The sequence below is a fragment of the Salvelinus alpinus genome, chromosome 9 (genome assembly GCF_045679555.1).
Source record: "Salvelinus alpinus chromosome 9, SLU_Salpinus.1, whole genome shotgun sequence".
NCBI classification, from domain to species: Eukaryota; Metazoa; Chordata; class Actinopteri; order Salmoniformes; family Salmonidae; genus Salvelinus; species Salvelinus alpinus.
Window position 1 is genome coordinate 55014646 of NC_092094.1, and position 23093 is coordinate 55037738.

Here is a 23093-nt window from a genome sequence, read left to right on the forward strand (position 1 = left end):
TTAGATTGGCTCTGCAAAACCACTTTAGGCGCATCCCACTTTTCTTTCTTCAAGCGAAACCCTCCAATGCAGAAAAAAAGAGCAAAAGCTCTATGCAGACTGCAGATAATATAATGAGCAAAGAGAAGCAGTTGGAAGTACAATTTTCCCCCCAAGAACAGGAGACGGTGCATTTGCTTGCTTCAGACCAGCGCACGTCTTGGTTTTCCTCTGTAAATGCATATCCAATGGCCTAAGTCAGGTTCCATGAGTAAATATTTACCAAAAATAATGAATGTGCACTGCAACAGTACTTATTTCATACTTGCTTGCTCCCCAGTCTCTACCCTTCCTCAGAGCAGGTCTAATTCCCTGTCCGGAAGAGCATTTTGTGTCTTCATAGTAGCGGAATTAGCCATTGAGGTGACTTGGCAGTGTCGTGGATGCTAATTTGCTTTTTTACTCTTGTGAGAGCTGCAGTTGATGCCAAGGCAAAAGGTCAGAATCTCCTCGAATTTAAGTCATGGAAGTCTGTCATGGAAGTCTTTAAGCCGAGGAACCATCATCACATTTTGGTATTCTCAACGTGAATTAACCAACTTGGTCAACGTAAAACTAAAAAGTTCTAAATGTGCAGGGATTTTGATTTGGCATCCAATTGTTTGCAAATGTTAATGAGTCTTGTTTAGTTACTCATACATTTTGAGTGAGTGGATGGGTCATGGATAAAAAGGAGGTTACCGAGCATTTTGTGCTGCGACTTCTTGACACACTTCTCTCCCTATCTGCTACACCCCTCCCCTCTGCTTTTCCCATCCTGTACACCCCTCTTTCCCTCCCCCTCTACTCTCTCTCCCCCTCTCCCTTCTGTTCTCCAGAAAAAGGTGGTGGAGCAGCTGAGGAAGGACCTGCTGGTGAAACAGGAGCCGGAGGTGAAGGTTCAGGTGCTGGCTACAGACAAACACGTCCTCCAGATCCCCTCCTCCACTACTCTGCAGGCCCTACAGCAGACCACACACAGCCAGGCCCTGCAGCAGGTAGCCACACAAGTCCACAGACACTGTCGACCTCTACTCAATTGCTTGTTATGTTGCACAAAGGCTCGTTGTAACTTTGCAGTAGAATACACAAGGTTTGCAAAATTCCCTAGGTTTTCAGAAATCCCAGTTGGTGGAACATTGCAATGGAGAGATGTAGAATTTTTGGTCATGTTTGTGGAATTTTGCAAACCTAGCCTACCCTAGCCTCAAACTTGTCAGTGTTCACAAACTTGTACTACTATAGAGCAGGGGTCTTAAACCACTTCTTGCCCAGGGACCCCCTCCCAGGCAAAATGGCGACCCAGGGAGCCCCATCATACGTTAGCAAAAAATGGTCTTATCATCAGGTCAATGATAATGGCAAGGAAAAGTAATTAACATTTTTAAATGAAAAGATTTGGTAAATGAATAGATTTTGACCTCCCACAATATAATTGGAAGAGGAAGTGTAAACTCTTAACAGCCTGTTTTCTAGAAAGGTAACTCCAAACACATTTTCGCTTAGAGTTATTGTTTAGCTGGTTAATCGACTAAGGTCGATGTCCGCGTGGAAATCTAATTGGCATAAAAAAATTATCCCAATAAAAGTCTGTCATCTTAAATTAGAGATCTGTTATTTTACATTGGATGTATCTCAATCCACCGCATCCACGTATGTAACACTTCCCCGTTTGTGGTGAAAGGTGACCGAGCTAGAGCGGTGTTTGTCAGACTATGAGACATCCCGAAAATCGGTCTTCTCACATAATCGTTTGTAGCGTCCGAACGGTTTGGCCTATAAAACTAAGTATGACCCCTCTATGGAAAGATGAGACACTAACGAGCATGTACATGTTGCTCTCGGGCGCCCACAGGCCTCAAGACTCATCTGAAAGTCCCCCGGGTACCAGTTGAAAAAATGTATGGGAGTGTTTAGTGTAAATAAAAAAAAATAAGGGTTTTAATACATTTTACATTTGTTTTGATATTTCAAGGGGTCTTAAAATTCTAAATCAAATGGCAAAATTATCCTTGGTATGACCTTTTTAAAATAATTCCATATAGCTTAGTAAACCCCCCCCCCCCCCCCCTCACCCAGCTTAGAGGGTCTTAGGCTGTTTAGTGCAAAAAATAAGGGGGTAAACACATGTCCAAAAAAATTACATGTTTCCTGATCTTATAGGACAGACTCTTCAGAACAAACTTCCTTTAGATTTTTTTGGGGGGGAATATCTGTTCTATGTAGTGAATCTGTTATTCAATGCTAATATTGGCTAATAGCAGCAAGGCCAAAAAAAAAACATTTTCATCAATTATTTTTCTGAATTGTTTTTGATACTACAAGGGGTCTTTTAAAATTTGAAAATCGAATAGAAAAATGGTCCTTGGTATGAGCTTCTTAAAACAATTAAATCACCCTAAGAAACACCATCAGAGGCCCCTGGTCAAAAGTGTCTGACTTTCTGGGTTGTTCCTTGTACTGACATTAGTTACGTTATGAGATGTCCTTCAGCGATGCCAGTTCTTTTCGGCAGTACTTCTTCGTTCTCAGACCTTGATCCCCACTAGATGGACACAGCTGTAAAACCTCAAACCTACGTCATTCATGGCTCTGTAGATTTATCTCTAGCTCTTAGCGCAATGGGAAGTGCTCAGCTGGCAGGTTTCCTGTGGCGTTTGATGTAATCAGAGCTGCGTATGTCTGCGGCGCTCCTCTGGCTCAAGCCTGCCTTGATGGCAATGGGAAACGACTTGGCCGATAGAATTGCTGACTAGGCCCTCTTCCTCTGGGTCCTGTTGAGGGGGTGAGGTAGGGGATTGGAGAGAGGGAGGGGACTCCCTACAGGGAATGGTTTGAAGTTAGCCCTAGTATTGATTCCCCAGGCTTCACATTAGTTCACATTTGCTTAAGCTAGATAAAACAATCTCACTTTTCCACTCCCTTTTTTCAACCCAATCTCATTACTATCTCTTCTATTTTTCTCTGCGCTCCGATGAATCAACTATTTCCTTCTTTCTTTCCTTTCTCTCCTCTCTGTCAGAAGACGCTGACAGTCACCCCAGTCATCTCCACTAAGACTCTACCTGTAGTGCTGAAAGCTGCCACTCCCACCATGCCTTCCTCTGTTGTGGCGCAGCGCCCTGCCACCGTCGCCATGGTCGCTGCCATCAGCCATGCCTCCAAGCCTAGTATCGTCAACTCCAATTCCCAGAACACACCAGTGAACCTTCAGGTGGCTAGCAAATTGACCAATCAGTGTTTTGAGCCTGTCCGACTGGTGTCGAAGAATGCACTTGTGGTAAGGGTCATTCATTTCCTACCATTGTCATCCTTTCTAGTTCAACTCTTTCAAACACTTATATTATAACTGGTGGCAGTTTGGGGACACCAAAGTGTTTTCAAATTAAGCAGTAGATTCAATCTGTCTCTTACAAAGTTTATTAGAGCAAAGTGGCTAGAACGTGTTTCCTGTGTAGATGTGTATGGAAATATGCATGGTCAAAATTGAGATTTATTTTATTGAAAACCATGTCTCTTAATGAGGAGGTGCTTTGGGGCGGTGGTGTGTGGTGGCGCTTGGTACAAAGTCATCTTTATCTCTGTAAAACTACTTGCAGAAGTCGACGAGTTTAGATATATAATTGTCTGCAGCTCAGGTAGAGAGAATACAGTATTTGCTGTGGTTTTGTCTCAGGTGCAGGCCACCACCACCCCCACCTCAGCACAGCCAATCAAAGTTCCTCAGTTTGTCCCTCCTCCTAGACTGACGCCTCGACCCACCTTTCAACCACAGGTGCGTCCCAGTAAGACCTGCCCCCTAACCTTAATCCCCACCAAAGATTTTCTATTATATTGACATGATAGTGAAGTGACCGCTCTAACAATGGAAATACATGTCCTCAAATTTGGAAGACAGGGGGGAGGAGGCCATGTGGCAGGTGGGAGAATGCCACCTATATCAGTGCATTGGTAACAACCTAACCATTACGGAACTTATATTAGATCAAATAAGCTTTTTAGCAAATTAGCTATTACATTTTTTGGTTGACCAAATTTGACACTATACAAAAATTTGTGGGGTTATTTTACTATGAAAATATATGCACTCACTACTGTAAGTCGCTCTGGATAAGAGCGTCTGCTAAATAAATTACATGTACATTATCGGGGACAGATTTGGGGCAGATTAAAACCTCTCGCTTCGCCGCTTCCACTCTGCCATCAATACAATCCAATGTGAGAGTGGCCACATGAAATTTAAGCTTTTAACTCAGCAGTCACTAGAGGGCGACAGTGTACACAAGGACAGTGCAGTCAGTCTTGGCTCCAAGTTATTGTTTGTGTTGCTTTTTTCATAACCTTTCCTCTTGTCTTCTATTGCTTTCAGAATGTGTGCTTATGTTGCATTTGTCTGTGTTAATACATTCCTTTGCTGCTGTTGTGTGTCTTTGTCTTTATGGTGAAATCTTTTGTTGTCCAGCAGCTTCTGAATGTTTTGTGTTTTGGCTGTTGGTATAAGGGTAATTCCACGGTAACAGTGATGCTGAGACTCAAATGTTTCACTTTTAAAATGTATGTCAAACAAAAACCATTGATTGCTAAGTTAAACAAACCATACAACTCGATAGCTTGATGTACAAGGACTACTTTTAACAATTTCCGCAGAACATTTGACAAACACATTTACCCCGAGGACCAGTGCAGATCAGGGTTTCTGTTAGGAAAATGTGGTGCTGGACAACATTTTGGGGATTTTTTTTAATTTACCAGCCATTTAAGAAATTTGCGGACCCGTATACTATGGGTTCATAGCCCATTATGGCATCCACCCACGGTGCTAAGAATGACGGAAATCACATTTAGATTATGGTAATAGATCTTAACAGAAAATGCAACTCATGTAACGAAGAAGCAAATAAAATGTCATTTTCAAACATTTGCCAAAGTACAATTCACGAGGAAAGACCGTTCGAAACAGCGCACCTGATAGCGGTTCCATATGTCACAGAGATCTGTTAGAAACTTAGAAAGAGGGGAATCTAAAGATGCAACAACTATGATGGTTTGCTAATATGACTAGGATTGTGCTTCTGGACAACGAAAGAAAGTTGATATGAAAACCAATAGAACTGGAGAGAAATGGCATAGCAGCGGAAAATGGAAATAAATTGGCCAGAATTATATAATTACCCCTGTCTGTACAGAAATAAATAAAATGATTCCAAATATTTCACCAGAAAGCATGACTTGGCCACAGAGGAATTGAGGATCATTAGCTTATTTACATTCTTTTTTTTGCTGTGGATTGTTTCAAATCACAAGCTCGTAGGCTTGCCTATTGGGGAAGCCTGCAATTTGGGCATTGCGCATGGCAATAGGCCTTGCTGATTATTGACTTGCTGCTGTCAGTGAAAAGCATCTAAAATATATATGTGAAGATAATGTCTTCAGTACAATAAAAATAATTGAGACAAGAAGGGGAGGGGTGTTTGGCGAAGATATAGGCGAGTCTCTCTCCAGAATGGCTCAGCTGTCTCCCGCAAATTCTTGCGCATTCATTGTTTAATTGAGTGAATTGTTTGCCTTTCAAATTTTCCAGGGGGGATCAATTCTCCATTACATAGGTCACCAGTAGTAAATGTATCGTTAATCCCTGTCAGTTGGTGACATAAACTTCTGTTAATGCATGTATTATTTACAGTCTCATCATTCTCGGAGTGGAAATGTTTGCACAGTTCCCTACAGCTACACCTATGAGAAACAAGTTTTGGTTTATTTCATAACCTGTCTTTTGTTTGGAGTGCTCCATGTGAGCAATGAGTGTGTCTGGTTTCTCTGTCATGATAATGTTGAGGTAGCGAGCGCGCCTGAGCACGCATAGAAGTACTTGGCCTGCTGCGTGGAAATGTAGGAGTGTTTTTAAAAATTTTACATCTGTTCCAAATTATAATATATCAGCTTCGATTATTTTTGGCAATTGCCAGCTTACAGAAACCCTGGTGCAGATGCAAAGTTTAACAGAATGCCAATTTGTTCTGTTTGTGCCATCATTCTGTTACCAGACTTTGCGTCTGCACGGTTCTTACATTTTTTTAAATTAAAAGTAGTCGTGCATAGTTGCATGGTTTGTTTAACCCTTTAAAACCCATAGCGGCCGTCAACTGCCTTTCTTTAAATGACTTTGGGAACAGTCTTGTTTTTCTAACAATAATATTGGTGTCAAATATTGCAAAATGTAGTTGCTAACAACCTTTTGTCGTATTCGCGTGGCAGTTGTCATCAACCAGAAACCAGAAACTGGAAACTGGGTATGCTGTCATTTTGACTTTTAAAAGTTGCGCCGAGCAGCCACGATTTTTCACTGTGGAAGAGGCTGTATCTATGTTGGTTGGTGATATGGATTCGGACACGTCCTTGCACTTTGAAAGCGATGATGTCGAGGTGAGTGAAATAAGTAAACAGCAGATATGTTTGTTGTTGATGTTTGATGCTGTGAAACTTGCGGAATAGCTCTCAGATTAGCCAATCCTGTCATGATGAGCACATCAACGGTGGAGCAGGAGCTTGAATGATTGCTCTCTCTCATGGAAATAATTGCAGTGTTTAGCTGGATATAGTCTAGAGGTCGACTGATTAACTTCTTGCAACTATAGGGGGTGCTGTTCCGCATTAGCATATTTGGGTCTCCAAATTAAACTGCCTCGTGCTAAATTCTTGATCGTACAATATGCATATTATTGTTATTATTGGATAGAAAACAGTCTATAGTTTCTATAGGAGTTGAAATTTTGTCTCTGAGTGGTACAGAACAATTTTTACAGCACTTTTCATGACAGGGTTCAGATTTCAGAAATTTTTACCTCTGATCTGGGGTCTGTTTATAAGGCCACAGTGAATGCTATGAAGAAACCGACACTGCCTACGTCTTCCTCTGGGTGTCTGTACGTCATCACGTTTTCAATGAAATCGATGGGACGTTCACAGCCATTATAAATGACCAAAATGTACAGAGACCGCCCTTTCTCAACGTGCGCCTCAAGCGTGAAGGCCATCGGACCTGTCTCGTTCCAAATCGTTTTCTAACCAGCTATATTTCTCCGGTCATGTTTTCAGTCGTTATAGTTGTTAAAAACATCAGAATGTAGTTAATTTTAACCGTTTTATAGCAATTTATATCCGTTTAGTGCGATTCTGAGGAATTTATTTGTCGTGCACTTTCTAGCTTTGGGAACGTTTCGCGGTCTCGGTCGTTGTTAGTGGACATTTCGAAGGACAGAGGACATCTATCGACCAAAAGACGTTTATAACATAGAAAGGATACATTGCCCAAGAATATGATGGAAGATCAGCTCAAAGTAAGCAATATTTAATATGATAAACCGTGTTTCTGTCGAAATATTTTAAACGCATACATCGCCATTTTGTTTGGTGTAGCTTCACTTGGCCAACCCTGTATTGAAAAGTAAGGATAATTTTAAAAATGTAAATCAGCGGTTGCATTAAGAACTAATTTGTCTTTCGATTCCTGTCAACCCTGTATTTTTTAGTCAAGTATATGATTAGCTTTTAATTAAACTAGATCACTCTGATAGATGACGTCAGACATATTGAGGCTTGATTTCCTAGTATTTTTATTGTGTAACCACGGTTTTGTATGGCTAAATATGCACCTTTTCGAACAAACTGTATATGTATGTTGTAAAATGATGTTACAGGAGTGTCATCGGAAGAATTCTGAGAAGGTTAGTGAAAAAATTAATATCTTTTGGCGGTGATTACGTTATAGCGCTCTTTGGCTGGAATCGATGCTCTGGTAACGTTTTCACATGTAGTATGCTAACTTATCGATTTATTGTGTTTTCGCTGTAAAACGCTTAGAAAATCTGAAATATTGTCTGGAATCACAAGATCTGGGTCTTTCCATTGCTATGCTTTGTCTATTCTTATGAAATGTTTTATGATGAGTAAATTGGTCATACACGTTGCTCTATCTAGTAATTCTAGTCGATTTGCGATGGTCGGTGCAATTGTAAACTGTGATTTCTACCTGAAATATGCACTTTTTTCTAACAAAAACTATCCTATACCATGAATATGTTATCAGACTGTCATCTGAAGAGGTTTTTTCTTGGTTAGTGGATATCAATATCTTAGTTGAGCCGAATTGGTGATAGCACCTGAAGGAGTAAGAAACTGATGGAGTTAGAATAGTGGTGTATTTTGCTAACGTGTTTAGCTAATAGATTTACATATTTTGTCTTCCCTGTAAAACATTTTAAAAATCTGAAATGGTGGCTTTATTCACAAGATCTGTATCTTTCATCTGGTGTCTTGGACTTGTGATTTAATGATATTTAGATGCTACTATCTACTTCTGAAGCTATGCTATCTATGCTAATCAGTGTGTGGGGGGTGGGGGGTGATCCCGGATCCGGGGTTGAGGTTCTAGAAAGGTTAATCGGCATGGCCGATTAATTGTGGCTGATTTCAAGTTTTCATAACAATCGGTAATCGGCATTTTTGGATGCCGATTACATTGCAATCCACGGAGACTGCGTGGCAGGCTGACCACCTGTTACGCGAGTGCAGCAAGGAGCCAAGGTAAGTTGCTAGCTAGCTTTAAACTTATCTTATATAAAAACAATCAATCTTAAAATAATCACTAGTTAACTACACATGGTTGATGATATTACTAGTTTAACTAGCTTGTCTTGCGTTGCATATATGCAATGTGGTGCCTGTTAATTTGTCATCGAATCACAGCCTACTTCGCCAAACGGGCGATTTAACAAAAGCGCATTAGCGTCAGGGTATATGCAGCAGTTTGTGCCGCCTGGCTCGTTGCAAACTGTGTGAAGACCATTTCTTCCCAACAAAGACCGTAATTCATTTGCCAGAATTTTACATAATTATGACAACATTGAAGGTTGTGCAATGTAACAGCAATATTTAGACTTAGAGTTGCCACCTGTTCGATAAAATATGGAACGGTTCCGTATTTCACTGAAAGAATAAAAGTTTTGTTTTTCTAAGTCATAGTTTCCGGGTTTCACCATATTAATGACCAAAGACTCGTATTTCTGTGTGTTTATTATATTATAATTAAGTCTATGATTTGATAGAGCAGTCTGACAGCGGTGGTAGGCAGCAGCAGGCTCGTAAGCATTCATTCAAACAGCACTTTCCTGCGTTTGCCAGCAGCTCTTCGCGATGCTTGAATCACAGCGCAGTTTGACTTCAAGCCTATCATCTTCCGAGATTAGGCTGGCAATACTATAGTGCCTATAAGAACTTCCAATAGTCCGTATAGGTATATGAAATGCAAATCGTATAGAGAGAAATAGTCCTATAATTCCTATAATAACTACAACCTAAAACTTCTTAACCGGCAATATTAAAGACTCATGTTAGAAGGAACCACCAGCTTTCATATGTTGTCATGTTCTGAGCAAGGAACTTAAACGTTAGCATTTTTACATGGCACGTATTGCACTTTTACTTTCTTCTCGAACACTGTTTTTGCATTATTTAACCAAATTGAACATGTTTCATTATTTATTTGAGACTAAATAGATTTTATTTATGTATTATATTAAGTTAAAATAAAAGTGTTCATTCAGTATTGTTGTAATTGTCATTATTACAAATATGTATATATAAATTAATCGGTATCGGCTTTTTTTGGTCCTCCAGTAATCTGTATCAGTGTTGAAAAATCATAATCGGTCGACCTCTAATATAGTCAGCTAACTAGTTGGCTGTTTTGTCTTATTTCTACCAATTTAATTCATATGGAAACGGCCCAAGCTTCTTGCTATAGCTAGCTATAGAAAAGTTATATGTGGCGGCAAATTTGGTCTGCGTTTGCGAAGCGCCAAACTCAGCTGTCACTTTCACTAGCTAGTTATATAGACAACCAACTAACTAGCCACTAAAAATTGAGATTTAAAGTAATTTGTGTTTATCTGTTGGGCTTAGGTCCGGGTTTGTCAAGTTTGCTAGGTACAGATGTTCATAGGATATATATTGCCTCGTTTTCCTATTATTTGACAGCCTAGCTGTCGCTTTAGGGTAGATGCCCGTGCAGTTGAGCTCATATGATATTGCGTTGCAGTGATATTTGTTTACATTGCCAGCAAACAACTTGCTTGTTTTGTCCTATTTCTACCTATTCAATTCATTTGGAAACAGTCCCAGCTTCGTAACTAATCAGCGAACACTGGCAAACTCTAGTTAGTCTGTCAGGCAAGAAAACGAGTTGGAGGCAACATTGTGCTTCGCTCATAATGCTGTCACTTGATCGTCTCACTCCCTCCCTACAAAGACAAACATCTAACTATGCCCATCGAAGTAGATGAGGTAATATTCTAAACGTGTTGGGCTAAATTGCACAGAGTCATCTTTGTAATCTTTTTCTTTCAACATCCAAAATAAATAAACAATAGTTGATGGGAGTGGAGGGAGAAAAACATGAGGGAGATAAGGATGCAGAAGGAGAGGAGGAGGAAGCAAGCAGAGGGAGAGCATACCCAAGAAGGGAGCCTATGTTTCCATGGAGTGCGCCTGCCCCAAGTCCCACCATTGTTCACCCTTGAGCTACATAGCTTGGTCCTAAAGTGACTGTGAAAGGGGTTTTGGAGTTGTTTTTAAAAGTGGTAGGAGTCATTAAAAAAAAAAAAAAAAAATTATGTAATGTTTTTTTTCCTCCCACATCTGGTGTTTAACATCAACCTGTCCGTCGCCACATATAATTTACTGAATTGTTGTCAAAGTAGGCTACTATTTCAACTTTTTGTCAGGCCTAGTCTGTCCTAAATCTTATTGAGAGATGTAATCTACATTTTGAAATACTCTGAATAGTTGTTTGCATTTTTACATTGTTACAGTAGTAAGAATCTTTGTCAATACAATGGCCTACTTTGTGTGGGTGCGTTTAGATTTTTTCCTCTTAATCTTCATCTAATACTTGTTGCATTAACTGAGTTGTTGTCAAAGTAAGCTACTATTTCTACATTTGGTGTCAGGCCTGATTGGTACTAAATCTTATTGAGAGAGGTTATCTACATTTTGATATAGTTCTTTTTTTATTGTTACAGAAGTAAGAGTCATTGTCAGTCAAATAGCCTACATTGTTTGGATTTTGAAATACATTGTCCTCTCGTCACATTTTTTGATCATTTTAAATATTTATGTGTAAATACTATTTCTAAGTATAATATTTTATACTTGGTACATTTTGAGTGAGTAACTTAGTCAAATTTACTACAATTTGAATACTCAAGTTTTATGTTGTGTGTTTATCGTTTTTTGGTAGTGAGTGTCTTTACACAATGGAAGACAAAATGAGTGTTATTCCTATAGGCATGAATGTGGTGTCATATTAAAGAGGAGGTTGTGCTCTTTAAAACTACACTGAACAAAAATATAAACGCAACATGTTAAGTGTTGGTCTCATGTTTCATGAGCTGAAATAAAAGATCACATAAATGTTCTATATGTGCAAAAAGTGTATTTCTCTAAAATGTTGTGCATACATTTGTTTACATCCCTGTTAGTGAGCATTTCTCCTTTGCCAAGATAATCCATCCACCTGACATGTGGCATATCAAGAAGCTGATTGAACAGCATAATCATTAGACAGGTGCAGCTTGTGCTGGGGACAATAAAAGGTCACTCTAAAATGTGCGGTTTTGTCACACAACACAATGCCACAGATACCGTGACGAGATCCTGAGGCCCATTGTCGTGCTATTCGTCCGTCGCCATCACCTCATGTTTCAGCATAATAATGCACGGCCCCATGTCTCAAGGATCTGTAGACAATTTCTGGATGCTGAAAATGTCCCAGTTCTTCTATGGTCTGCATACTCACCAGACATGTCACCCATTGAGCATGTTTGGGATGCTCTGGATCAACGCGTACAACAGCGTATTCTAGTTCCTGCCAATATTCAGCAACTTTGCACGTCCATTGAAGAGCGACAACATTCCACAGGCCACAATCAACAGCCCAGTCATGTGAAATCCATAGATTAGGGCCTAGTGAATTCATTTAAATTGACTGATTTCCTTTATATGAACTGATATACATTTTTTGAAATTGTTGCGTTTATTTTTGTTCGGTGTAAGTTAACTTGTAATTGTCATTTGTTCTTTGTTTTTGAGCTATGTCTGTTTTGAAATATATGTGATTTGTTTTATCTTAAATTCTTAATTCTAGAATGTTGCTGTAGATTACTATTGAGGTCTAAAGGATTACATTTGCAATTATTGATTTTTGTTTGACATCTTGAAGTGAAAAATCTGAGTCTCTGTATCACTCATTTACTGTGGAATTGCCCATAACCTGTTTTTAACCCTGGGTGTGAACGTTTGATTTAATGCCCTGTTATTAAGGTGTGTAATGACACTGGGAGCTCAGCATCCCTCAAAAGTGGGCTCATTCTTAGTCGCGCTTTAGGCATTCCCGGTCCAGCGCGACTCACAGTAAGTCCATCCAACCAGGGGGTTAAACTAAATCGTGGTGGGCTATGGTGTATTGAACTCCTAGGAAATAACAACGCGACTCTAACAAGCCATGTCGACTCCTGCAAAAATGTTCTGCTTATATGGATAAGGAACACCAGCAAAGGTAAAAGGAACATTAGCAAAACCACCAAGGTCACCAGTATTGTTGCTGGTTTTGATTGTGTTCTTTTTAAAAATGAATGACTGCTCACATCTGTGGTGTCACTTTTACTTATAACTGACTTACCTAAGTGTTCATAGTTAAGTGGCGACTGTAGTATGCCTCCATCTACAGTCAGTGATATCTCAGCACCACGCTGGCATTACCTTTCCCTGGTCAATCCCTTTTACACACGTTTATGAAGACCCCTAAGCTCCAAAATGACACTTAATGCCTTATCGACTAATTGGCTAATCTTTGACCCCTATCCTTACGACTCAGGTCCGGCCGAAGCCCGTCACGCCCAATAACAACGTGCCAATCGCCCCGGCACCCCCTCCGGCCATGATGGCGGCGCCCCAGTTGCTCCAGCGGGGCCCGGTGATGCTGACCACAAAGTTGAGCTCCTCCTCGCTGACCTCCAGCACCGGGCCCATCCACCAGGTGCGCATTGTCAACGGCCAGCCATGTGCTTCCGCTGGCGCCAAAAGTGGCAAGCACACAGGCACTGTGACAGGCATCGTTATCACGGCCCCGGCATCGGCACGCCTCACCAAGCAGACACTGCAGATCAGCAGCCTCTCCTCAGACACCAAGGTCAGTACCATGGTTAGGGGATGGGGGAAGCGACTTGTCTCCTTTTCAGAATTGAAGTCATTCTACACTTATAACTCTTACTTTGTTGGTTTGTAATTTGAGAGCTTTGTTTTCCTCTCACATGTTTCCAGGCTGTTAAAGCTCACAGGGGATTGGAGCAGAAAATGTTGGCAAGCAGCACCCCTCCTCTGTCTCCAGCACCCAGACCGAAGAGAGAGGACAATCCTCAGGTACACTGGAGTTGGCACTAATGCTTCATTGTAAACTTGGGGTCAAACCGGCATAACAAATGCATACTTTTACATTTTGGGGAGTATCAGCCTACTGATAGAACCTCAGTTTTAGACAATCCTTCACAGATAACATTCTGTAATGAGGCAGGCTCTGCCAAAGATACAGTATAAACATATCAAGTAAATTATAGATAGTGCCTTCAGAAAGTATTCACACCCCTTGACTTTTTCCACATTTTGTTAAACTGGGATTAAAATGGATTAGTAAATTTTTTGGGTCAACGATCTAGCCAAAATACACAGAAGGTAGAAGAAAAATTATAACAATTTTAAAAAATATATGAAAAATTAAACACTATCTTGATTAGAAAAGTATTCCTTGAGTCAATACATGTTAGAATCATCTTTGGCAGTGATTACAGTTGTTCTTCAAGCTCTGTCAAGTTGGTTGTTGATCATTGCTATACAGCCATTTTCAAGTCTTGCCATTTAAGTAAACTGAAACTAGACCACTCAGGAACATACAATGTCGTCTTGGTAAGCAACTCCAGTGTATATTTGGCCTTGTGTTTTAGGTTATTGTCCTGGTCAAAGGTGAATATTTCTCTGTGTCTGTTGGAAAGCAGACTGAACCAGGTTTTCCTCTACGATTTTTCCCTTTGCTTAGCTCTATTCCGTTTTCTTTTAATATAAAAATAACTGCCTATTCATTTCCGATGACAAGCATACCCATAACATGATGCAGCCACCACCATGCTTGAAAATATGAAGAGTAGTACTCAGTGATGTTGTGTTCGATTTGCCCCAAACATAATACTTTGCATACAGGACATGAAGTTCATTTCTTTGCCACATATTTATCAGTTTTACTTTAGTACCTTATTGCAAACAGGATGCATGTTTTGGAATATTTGTATTCTGTACAGGCTTCCTCCTTTTCACTCTGTCAGTTAGGTTAGTATTGTGGTGTAACTACAATGTTGTTGATCCATCCTCAGTGTTCTCCTATCACAGCCAATCAACTATAACTGTTTTAAAATCACCATTGGCCTCATTGTGAAATCCCTGAGCGGTTTCCTTCCTCTCCGGCAACGGAGTTGGGAAGAACGCCTGTATCTTTGTAGTGACTGGGTGTATTGATACATCCAGTCACTATCCAAGTGTAATTAATTACTTCAGCATGCTCAAAGGGATATGCCTATTCCATTTTTAACAATCTACCAATAGGTGCCCTTTGCGAGGCATTGGTCTTTGTGGTTGAATCTGTGTTTGAAGTTCACTACTCAACTGAGGGACCTTACAGATAATTGCACGCTATACAATGCCTTCGGAAAGTATTCAGACCACTTGACTTTTTCCACATTTTGAGAGTTTACAACCTTAGTTTAGTAGTTTTTAGTTTTTTCCTCGTCAATCTACACACAATAACCCATAATGACAAAGCAAAAACAGTTTTTTAGACATTTTTGCTAATTATTATATATTTTTTAAATGAAATATCACATTTAAATAAGTATTCAGACACTTTACTAAGTACTTTGTTGAAGCAGCGATTACAGCCTTGAGTCTTCTTGGGTATGAAGCAAAAAGCTTGGACAACTGTATTTGGAGAGTTTCTCCCATTCTTATCTGCAGATCCTCTCAAGCTCTGTCAGGTTGGATGGGGAATGTTGCTGCACAGGCATTTCCAGGTTTCTCCAGAGATGTTCGATCGAGTTCAAGTCCGGGCTCTGGCTGGGCCACTCAAGGACATTCAGAGACTTGTCCTGAAGCCACTCTTGTCTTGGCTGTGTGCTTAGGGTTGTTGTCCAGGTTTTCATCAAGAATCTCTCTGTCCTTGCAAAACATCCCCACTGATGCTGCCACTACCATGCTTCACTGTAGGGATGGTTTAAGGTTTCCTTCAGACGCTAACTCTTGGTTTCATCAGACCAGAGAATCTGTTTTTATTGGACACCTCCCTGACCAATGCCCTTCTCCCCTGATTTCTCAGTTTGGCTCTCAGAATGATGGCGGCCACTGTGTTCTTGGTGACTTTCAATGCTGCAGAATTTTTTTGGTACCCTTCTCCAGATCTGTGCTCGGCACAATCCTGTCTCAGAGTTCTACGGACAATTCCTTCGACCTCATGGCTTGATTTTTGCTCTGACATGCACTGTCAGCTGTGGGACCTCATATAGACAGGTGGACTTACCAAAGGTGAATTTGCCACAGGTGAACTCCTATCAAGTTGTATAAACATCTCAAGGATGCTCAATGGAAACAGGATGCACCTGAGCTCAATTTCGAGACTCGTAGCAAAGGGTCTTAATACTTATGTAAATAAGGTATTTCAGTTTGTTTATAAATTGGCAAGAATTTTTTTACATATGTTTTCACTTTGTCATTATGGGGTATTGTGTGTAGATATAACGTGAAAAAGTCAAGGGTGTGTGTTTTAAAAAGAATTAGGAATTCTCCTCACACAGGGCACCATTTTTATGGGGGGTTGTCCTAATACCCTTTCATTGTTTCCCCCAGAAACTTGCCTTCATGGTTGCCCTCGGACTTGTCACCCATGACCATATGGAAGGTAAGTGCTGCCGGTTAGGCCTGAATTAAATTCCAGTTGCTACATTCACCTACATTCCCTAGAAGTTTATACTGCAATGCTTGTATTAAGATACTGCTCTTTGTTTATAGAAATTCAAAGCAGGAGGCAGGAGCGTAAGCGAAGAACAACGGCGAACCCGGTGTACAGTGGAGCTGTGTTTGAGCCCGAGGTATGGCTGTTCTTCTACTTAACAATTTTTTTATATAGTGTAACCACACGTTACTACAACAACTGATACACAATCAATGTTGGGCGGATTACTTAAAAAATGTAGTCCGTTTACCGATTTTATTTACATGAAAAGTAAAGTAATCATTAAAGTATTCCTTTGGATAACTCAAAATGAATAAAGTAATCTGATTACTTTCACTTATAACACCCAGATGTTTTAAAAACAGGCACCTACTATAGCATTATTTCATTTAGTAGCCTAAAATAAGTATTTCCAAATTGCGATGTGTGAGATTATAAAGGTCCTATCAGTCACATGTTCTTTATGTGTGAGAGCATTGTCACAGGGCTCCATACTAAAGTTTTCAGCCCATGATTGGGTTGCACCAAGAATTTGTGGCAGGGTCACGCAATAGATAAAATGTATAGCCAAATCATCTTTTAAAGTCATTCAACATGCTTCATTAAGAAGTGTACTAGACTAAGATGGTATGATTTAAGAAATTAATTGTTTAATCTAACATGTCCAAGCAGGAAGGCATGATTCCAGATTTTTTTGTGTGATTGTTGGGATTTTTGTTGTTTATTTGACTGTCAAAATGGGGTTCCAGATTTTTTTGTTTTTTTTGTTCAATAGAGATTAATTTGTCTACATGGGGCACTAATGTCAAATAGCCTGGGCTAATTCACCACCAGGGTAGTAGTAGCTAGATTGCTAACTCTCAATGATATATCTATATATATTTAGGTTACTGATATGAGGCTAAGCCGTGTAATTGATATCAGTAATAAATTGAATGAAAAGGCCTATTCGCTCACCTTAAAAGAATACAAAAGAAGCCATCCACCCTTGATAGGCCATCAGCAGAACAACAATAGAATCTTTGAGAGCATGTGAGAAGTTTTGAATATGTGCTAAATGACAGCAATGCTGACAAATCAGGTCTTTTTAAGAATGTAACTGTAATCCGATGACATGTTTTTTAAGTAATCCAAGCTGATTAGTTACTTCATAAGCCGTTGCTACGGGTACAGAGTTTTCGCCCATGCCCCCGCCGGCCCCTCCAGAGACCTCTTTCTTAATGCTAAATATCAGGATCACATTCTGTTATTTTACTGTTATTTTACACACACATTTGAAGCTGCTGCTCACACTCCGCCTCCCTTCGAGTTTCGTTATTTACTCACCTTCTGAACCATGATGATGTAGCCTGTGTCTTTGCCTCATATTTCTGAACAGCTGAAATAAAAACCCTGCGGCGATTTGAACTAACATTCCAAAACATATATATTATCAAGGCTACAACCTGTCTGTCTGTTGTAACTGATATTGCAGTTGCACAGCAGGACACAGTCCCTACACTTTCAAGCAAAACAGTCAGCGTTTTGTGTGATGATGTAGGCTAATCTTTATAGTTGCTGCCATATCGTAGTTCCTGAGAAAAGAACACCACTTGACTGCCTGTCTGCTGCCTGCGCAATTTAGGCAATATTGGCAATGATGATAAAAAAAATAACATTCAATCGCTAATTAGACTGCGTGTCTGTGTCTTGCTGCGTTCCACCTCTGGGCAGCCGAATGTTCTAGGCAGCCGAGCATGTGTCCGGACCGGTAAAGAGTCTGAATGGGCAAGTTTGTTTTTGAATTGCCCAGTGCCATAGTTATGCCATATGTTGATATCGTGGCGAGAGGAAATATGTGCATGTAAGTCGGCAGCTAAGAAGAACATTAAGTCGCTATACTGCCTGTTTGTGTTGTGCTTATAATTTAATTTGTATTCATTTAACCTTCATTTAGCTAGGCAAGTCAGTTAAGAACAAATTCTTATTTTACAATGACGGCCTACCCCGGCCAAACCCTCCCCTAACCCGGACGACGCTGGGCCAATTGTGCGCAGCCCTATAGGACTCCCAATCTCGGCCGGTTGTGATACATCCCGGGATCGAACCAGGGTCTGTAGTGACACCTTTAGCTCTGTGATGCAGTGCCTTAGACTGCTGCACCACTCGGGGGGGCGCAGTATTTGCAACACTGACAACGCATTTTGTACGGACATGTCGATTTAATGTTTTTTTGTGTAAAACATGTAAATAGAAGAAAAGAAACATGAAATCTTATGCTAACTGAGGCATGGACTGCAGTAGTTCAAACAGTTTTGTATACAGCATGAAGTTTGCAGGCGACACTAGTGACCAGACAAGGGAAACCAAGGAGGGGAGATAGGCAGCGGAGCACTCAGCACAGCAGCTACGTTGGCAACGGAGTAGGCACTGGCTACGTAAAAAACAATATCCTGCACATGTGCAGAAATATCTGTATTTTTAGCATAGGCAAATTGGAATACAGAAACTCCATATTTCATATCTGTAATCGGATAACGTAATCTCCATTACATGTAATCCATTACTACCCAACCCTGTACACAATGTGTTTCTTATTAGGTTGAATGCCAGTGCACATACTTTTTAAAATGCGACCATAATACGCACCATTTTCCTTGCGTGTGAATATCTGAATTCATGTGAATATCTGAATGCATGGACTCAGAGTTAGAATTTAGCCCTGTGTTGCATATGAAAAGAAAACGGGTGTCCTTTTGAGTGAGCAACATGGACTTTGCAGTCAAATCAAAGCTGGATTTGTTCTCCCACATATGTATTCCTTTCGACGCTGTGCAGAGGAAGAAGAGTGCAGTGACCTACCTAAACACTCCGCTCCACCAGGGAACCAGAAAGCGAGGTCAGTATCCACTCAACAAGCTGTCAACACTGGAGGCTGTAAACACCTGCACATACACCTGTTCCAATGCCCAGGGTACATATAGATGTATACATTACTGAGCTGGCCTATATTTGATGCATGTATGTTTTAATCTACTTAATGTAAATGGTACGAAATGCTCTGAATGTCTCACACACAACTTTTCTGCTGACACCTCTTTGCTTGCTGGCCCGAATCGCATGCAGGGACACTTACTAAGAGACTGCTATTCTGACCTTGAAGACTTCATTATGACTGCCTTTTCTTTATCCCTAACTGTAGAAATTTCTTGAGTTTTTCCCAATTGTCATTTGTGAAAAACGGAAGGTTTTGGTGAGAGGGATAATAGTTCATCTCAAAGTGTAACAGTGTCAGATGTTTCCATGCATCAACTAGAGCGGAGTCAATTTGTTGATCCGAGCACTAGGAAATCGGTAGGCCTCAACCCCAAATGAATGGGAAAGATGGGCACCATCCAAATACACTTACACACCATGTTTTGCTGTATGAAAGCATCTGACAAACTGTGATTCACTTTGAACTGTCTCTTTTTGAGGTTGATTTTGTAGACGTCCTAGTGAATAGGGAGAGATGTCTCACTCCCTTCAACTGTCAGTTTCCCTCCACCCTGCCAACGTATTTGCTCTGCTTTTTCTTTTGAACCCCACTTGCATGTAGCTTCTGTCTCTTAGTGCACTAACTCCGCTCTGTGCTTCTCCTCCTCCACCCTCAACTCAACACCATCCCCTTTTTCACGCTAGCCAACGAGGACCGCCTGTCAAAGGTATGTTGGACAGACGGTTTGTTTGTTTGTTTGTTTTCCTCCCACCTCCATCTTTTTTTTTCTTTTTTTTCCGTCTGTCTCATTTCACCCAGGTCGCCCACCCAAATACAGCAGTGTTCCGGAACTGGGCAGCCACACCCCGACCTCCCCCTCCAGCTGTCTCACTGCTTCCCTGGTCCCCGAGCGGCCCAACACGGGGGGGAGATTCCCCTTCCATGTCCACCCCCACCACTCTCTCCCCCTGCCCAGCCCCAGCTCTGGGGATGTAAGTAGCAGCTGGAGAGACCAGAACAGCAGCCTGGACTTTCTGGGGCTCTATCCCCACTTACTTACCTACTGTCGCCACTCCCTTTTTTATACCGGTGGTATTATCCACAGGCTGTAACCTCCCCATCACACACAAATACTTAAGTGGAGTTCAAATCTCCCAGTTCCTTCACATCTAAAGACCTAGACAAGTACAGACACTTGTTTATTGATTTACTCCCTACTGTCTGATCCTGATCCTATTATTTAATTGTTTTTATGCATTACAAAGTGAACAGTACCCCTCTCCTTAAATTTAGTACCGCCCCAGTACCTCTTTCCCCCTACTCTGAGGAATAATTGATAGCCTGTCAAATTGATAATTTACTAATTTTATGTTTTAAGTAGGATCAGTTCGTTTAGATCCTCTTTTAAATACCATTAAAAATATACTGCAGTTTATTACATAGGTTAAACTATATTTTTAAATAAGAAATGCAGAATGGTATGCACAGTGGCTTTTAGAATGGCCTTCACCCATTTCAGTGTTGGAATTACACACATTACTTCCTTAAGTGTTCTCTTTTTATAGGGTGGCTAATTAACTTATTTAGCCTCAGTTTCAATCTTTCTCATTAGGAAATGCGACTGAGAACGAGATTTGGGTCTTGGCGGCGTGCTTTGATGTGGGTGTCTCTTGTGTGGGAAGCATTTGTACGTTCACTCTGCCAAAACAGTACACAGTTAGTCACTCACTGTTCTAGATTATTTATAACAATCTAACCAGGTCTTGTCTGGAACTAGCCTAGGCTGGCTAGCAAGCTAGCCAACTTCTTTAGCCAATTAGCTACAGCCAGCCTGTGTGCAACTGTGGCAAAATTGGTTCGATAGCCGATCTGTGGGGTTAGGACCGCCAGTATATATTACATTATATTGTAATTCAGGTTGTACATTTTTTCATTAATTGCTTTGAATATTTGTATATGAAGTTCTACAATTTGTTAGGGATTTTGGGATCCAATTTTAGAGTGGAGATATTCACAGATAACTGATAACTATTTATACATAAGTATATGAACACCCCTTGAAATGAGTGGATTTGGCTATTTCAGCCACACACGTTGCTGACAGGTGTATAAAATCGCGCACACAGCCATGCAATCTCCATAGACAAACATTGACAGTAGAAAGGCCTTACTGAAGAGCTCCATGACTTTCAACGTGGCACCATAGGATGGCACCTTTTCAACAAATCAGTTCGTAAAATTTCTGCCCTGCTAGAGCTGCCCCGGTCAACTGTGCTGTTATTGGGAAGTGGGAATGTCTGGGAGCAACAATGGCTCAGCCACGAAGTGGTAGGCCACAGAAGCTCACAGAACGGGACTGTCGAGTGCTGAAGCGCATAGAGTGTAAAACTCGTCTGTCCTCGGTTGCTACATTCACTACCGAGTTCCAAACTGCTTCATGAAATGGGTTTCCATGGACAAGCAGCCGCACACAAGCCTAAGATCACCATGCGCAATGCCAAGCGTCGGCTGGAGTGGTGTAAAGCTCATCGCCATTGGATTCTGGAGCAGTGGAAATGCATTCTCTGGTGTGATGAAGCATGCTTCACCATCCGGTTGTCCGACGGACAAATCTGGGTTTGGCGGATGTTTGGAGAACGCTACCTGCCCGAATGCATAGTGCCAACTGTAAAGTTTGGTGGAGAAATACTGGTCTCCGGCTGTGTTTCATGGTTCGGGCTAGGCCCCTTAGTTCCAGTGACGGGAAATCTTAACGCTACAGCATACAATTACATATTAGTCGTTTCTGTGCTTCCTACTTTGTGGCAACAGTTTGGGGAAGGTCCTTTCCTGTTTCAGCATGACAATGACAATCCCCCGTGCACAAAGCGAGGTCCATACAGAAATGGTTTGTCGAGATGGGTGTGGAAGAACTTGACTTGCCTGCACAGAGCCTTGACCTCAACCCCATCCAACACCTTTGGGATGAATTGGAACGCCGACTGCGACCCAGGCCTAATCACCCTAGGAAGAGTAGCTGCTGCTTTTGCAACAGCTAGTGGGTATCCTAATAAAAAACCAAATACATCAGTGCCGACCTCACTAATGATCTTATGGCTGAAGAGAAGTCCCTGCAGCAATGTTCCAACATCTAGTGGAAAGCCTTCCCAGAAGAATGAAGGCTGTTTATAGCAGCAAAGGGGGGAACAACTCCATATTAATAATGCCCATAATTTTGGAATGAGACGTTTGACAAGCAGGTGTCCACACACTTTCGGGCATGGAGTGTATCTGCCGATATTATAATAATGATAATAATAACTGAAATTTAAATAAAATAAAAAATATATATATACACACACAGTACCAGTCAAAAGTTGACACCTACTCATTCAAGGGTTTTTCTTCATTTTTACTATTTCCTACATTTGTGGAATAATAGTGAAGACATCAGAACTATTAAATAACACATATGGAATCATGTAGTAACCATAAAAGTTAAACAAATCAAAATATATTTTATATTTGAGATTCTACAAAGACCATCAAGCGTTATGATGAAACTGGATCTCATGAGGACCGCCACAGGAAAGGAAGACCCAGAGTTACCTCTGCTGCAGAGAATAAATTCACTGCACCTCAGATTGCAGCTCAAATAAATGCTTCAGAGTTCGTGTAACAGACGCATCTCAACGTCAACTGTTTAGAGGAGACTGTGTGAATCAGGCCTTCATGGTTGAATTGCTGCAAAGAAACCACTACTAAAAGACACCAAGAAGAAGAGACTCGATTGGGCCAAGAATCACGAGCAATGGACATTAGACCGGTGGAAATGTCCTTTGGTCTGATGAGTCCAAATGTGAGATTTTTTGTTCCAACCGCCGTGTCTTTGAGACGCAGAGTAGGTGAACGGATGACCTCCGCATGTGTGGGTCCCACCGTGGAGCATGGAGGAGGTGGTGTGGGGGTGCTTTGCTTGTGACACTGTCAGTGATTTTAATTAGAATTCATGGCAGACTTAACCAGCATGGCTAC

At 40.9% G+C, this 23093-nt stretch overlaps 1 protein-coding gene across 6 annotated transcripts in view; it reads left to right on the forward strand.

The window, feature by feature from the left end:
* The window catches only part of phf21ab (PHD finger protein 21Ab), a 70544-nt gene that overhangs the window by 35421 nt on the left and 12030 nt on the right, over positions 1–23093 (forward strand). For 2 of the 6 annotated variants that reach the window (XM_071326727.1, XM_071326729.1), the window contains exons 7-15: positions 858–1016; positions 3041–3298; positions 3695–3793; positions 12950–13264; positions 13396–13494; positions 16018–16069; positions 16180–16259; positions 18941–19001; positions 19784–19806. In XM_071326727.1, coding sequence (XP_071182828.1) covers positions 858–1016; positions 3041–3298; positions 3695–3793; positions 12950–13264; positions 13396–13494; positions 16018–16069; positions 16180–16259; positions 18941–19001; positions 19784–19806 — 1146 coding nt within the window. Of the gene's footprint in view, positions 1–857; positions 1017–3040; positions 3299–3694; positions 3794–12949; positions 13265–13395; positions 13495–16017; positions 16070–16179; positions 16260–18940; positions 19002–19783; positions 19807–19898; positions 20072–23093 lie in introns of all 6 variants that reach the window. The other 4 variants (XM_071326724.1, XM_071326728.1, XM_071326725.1 and 1 more) reach the window with 3 other exon arrangements.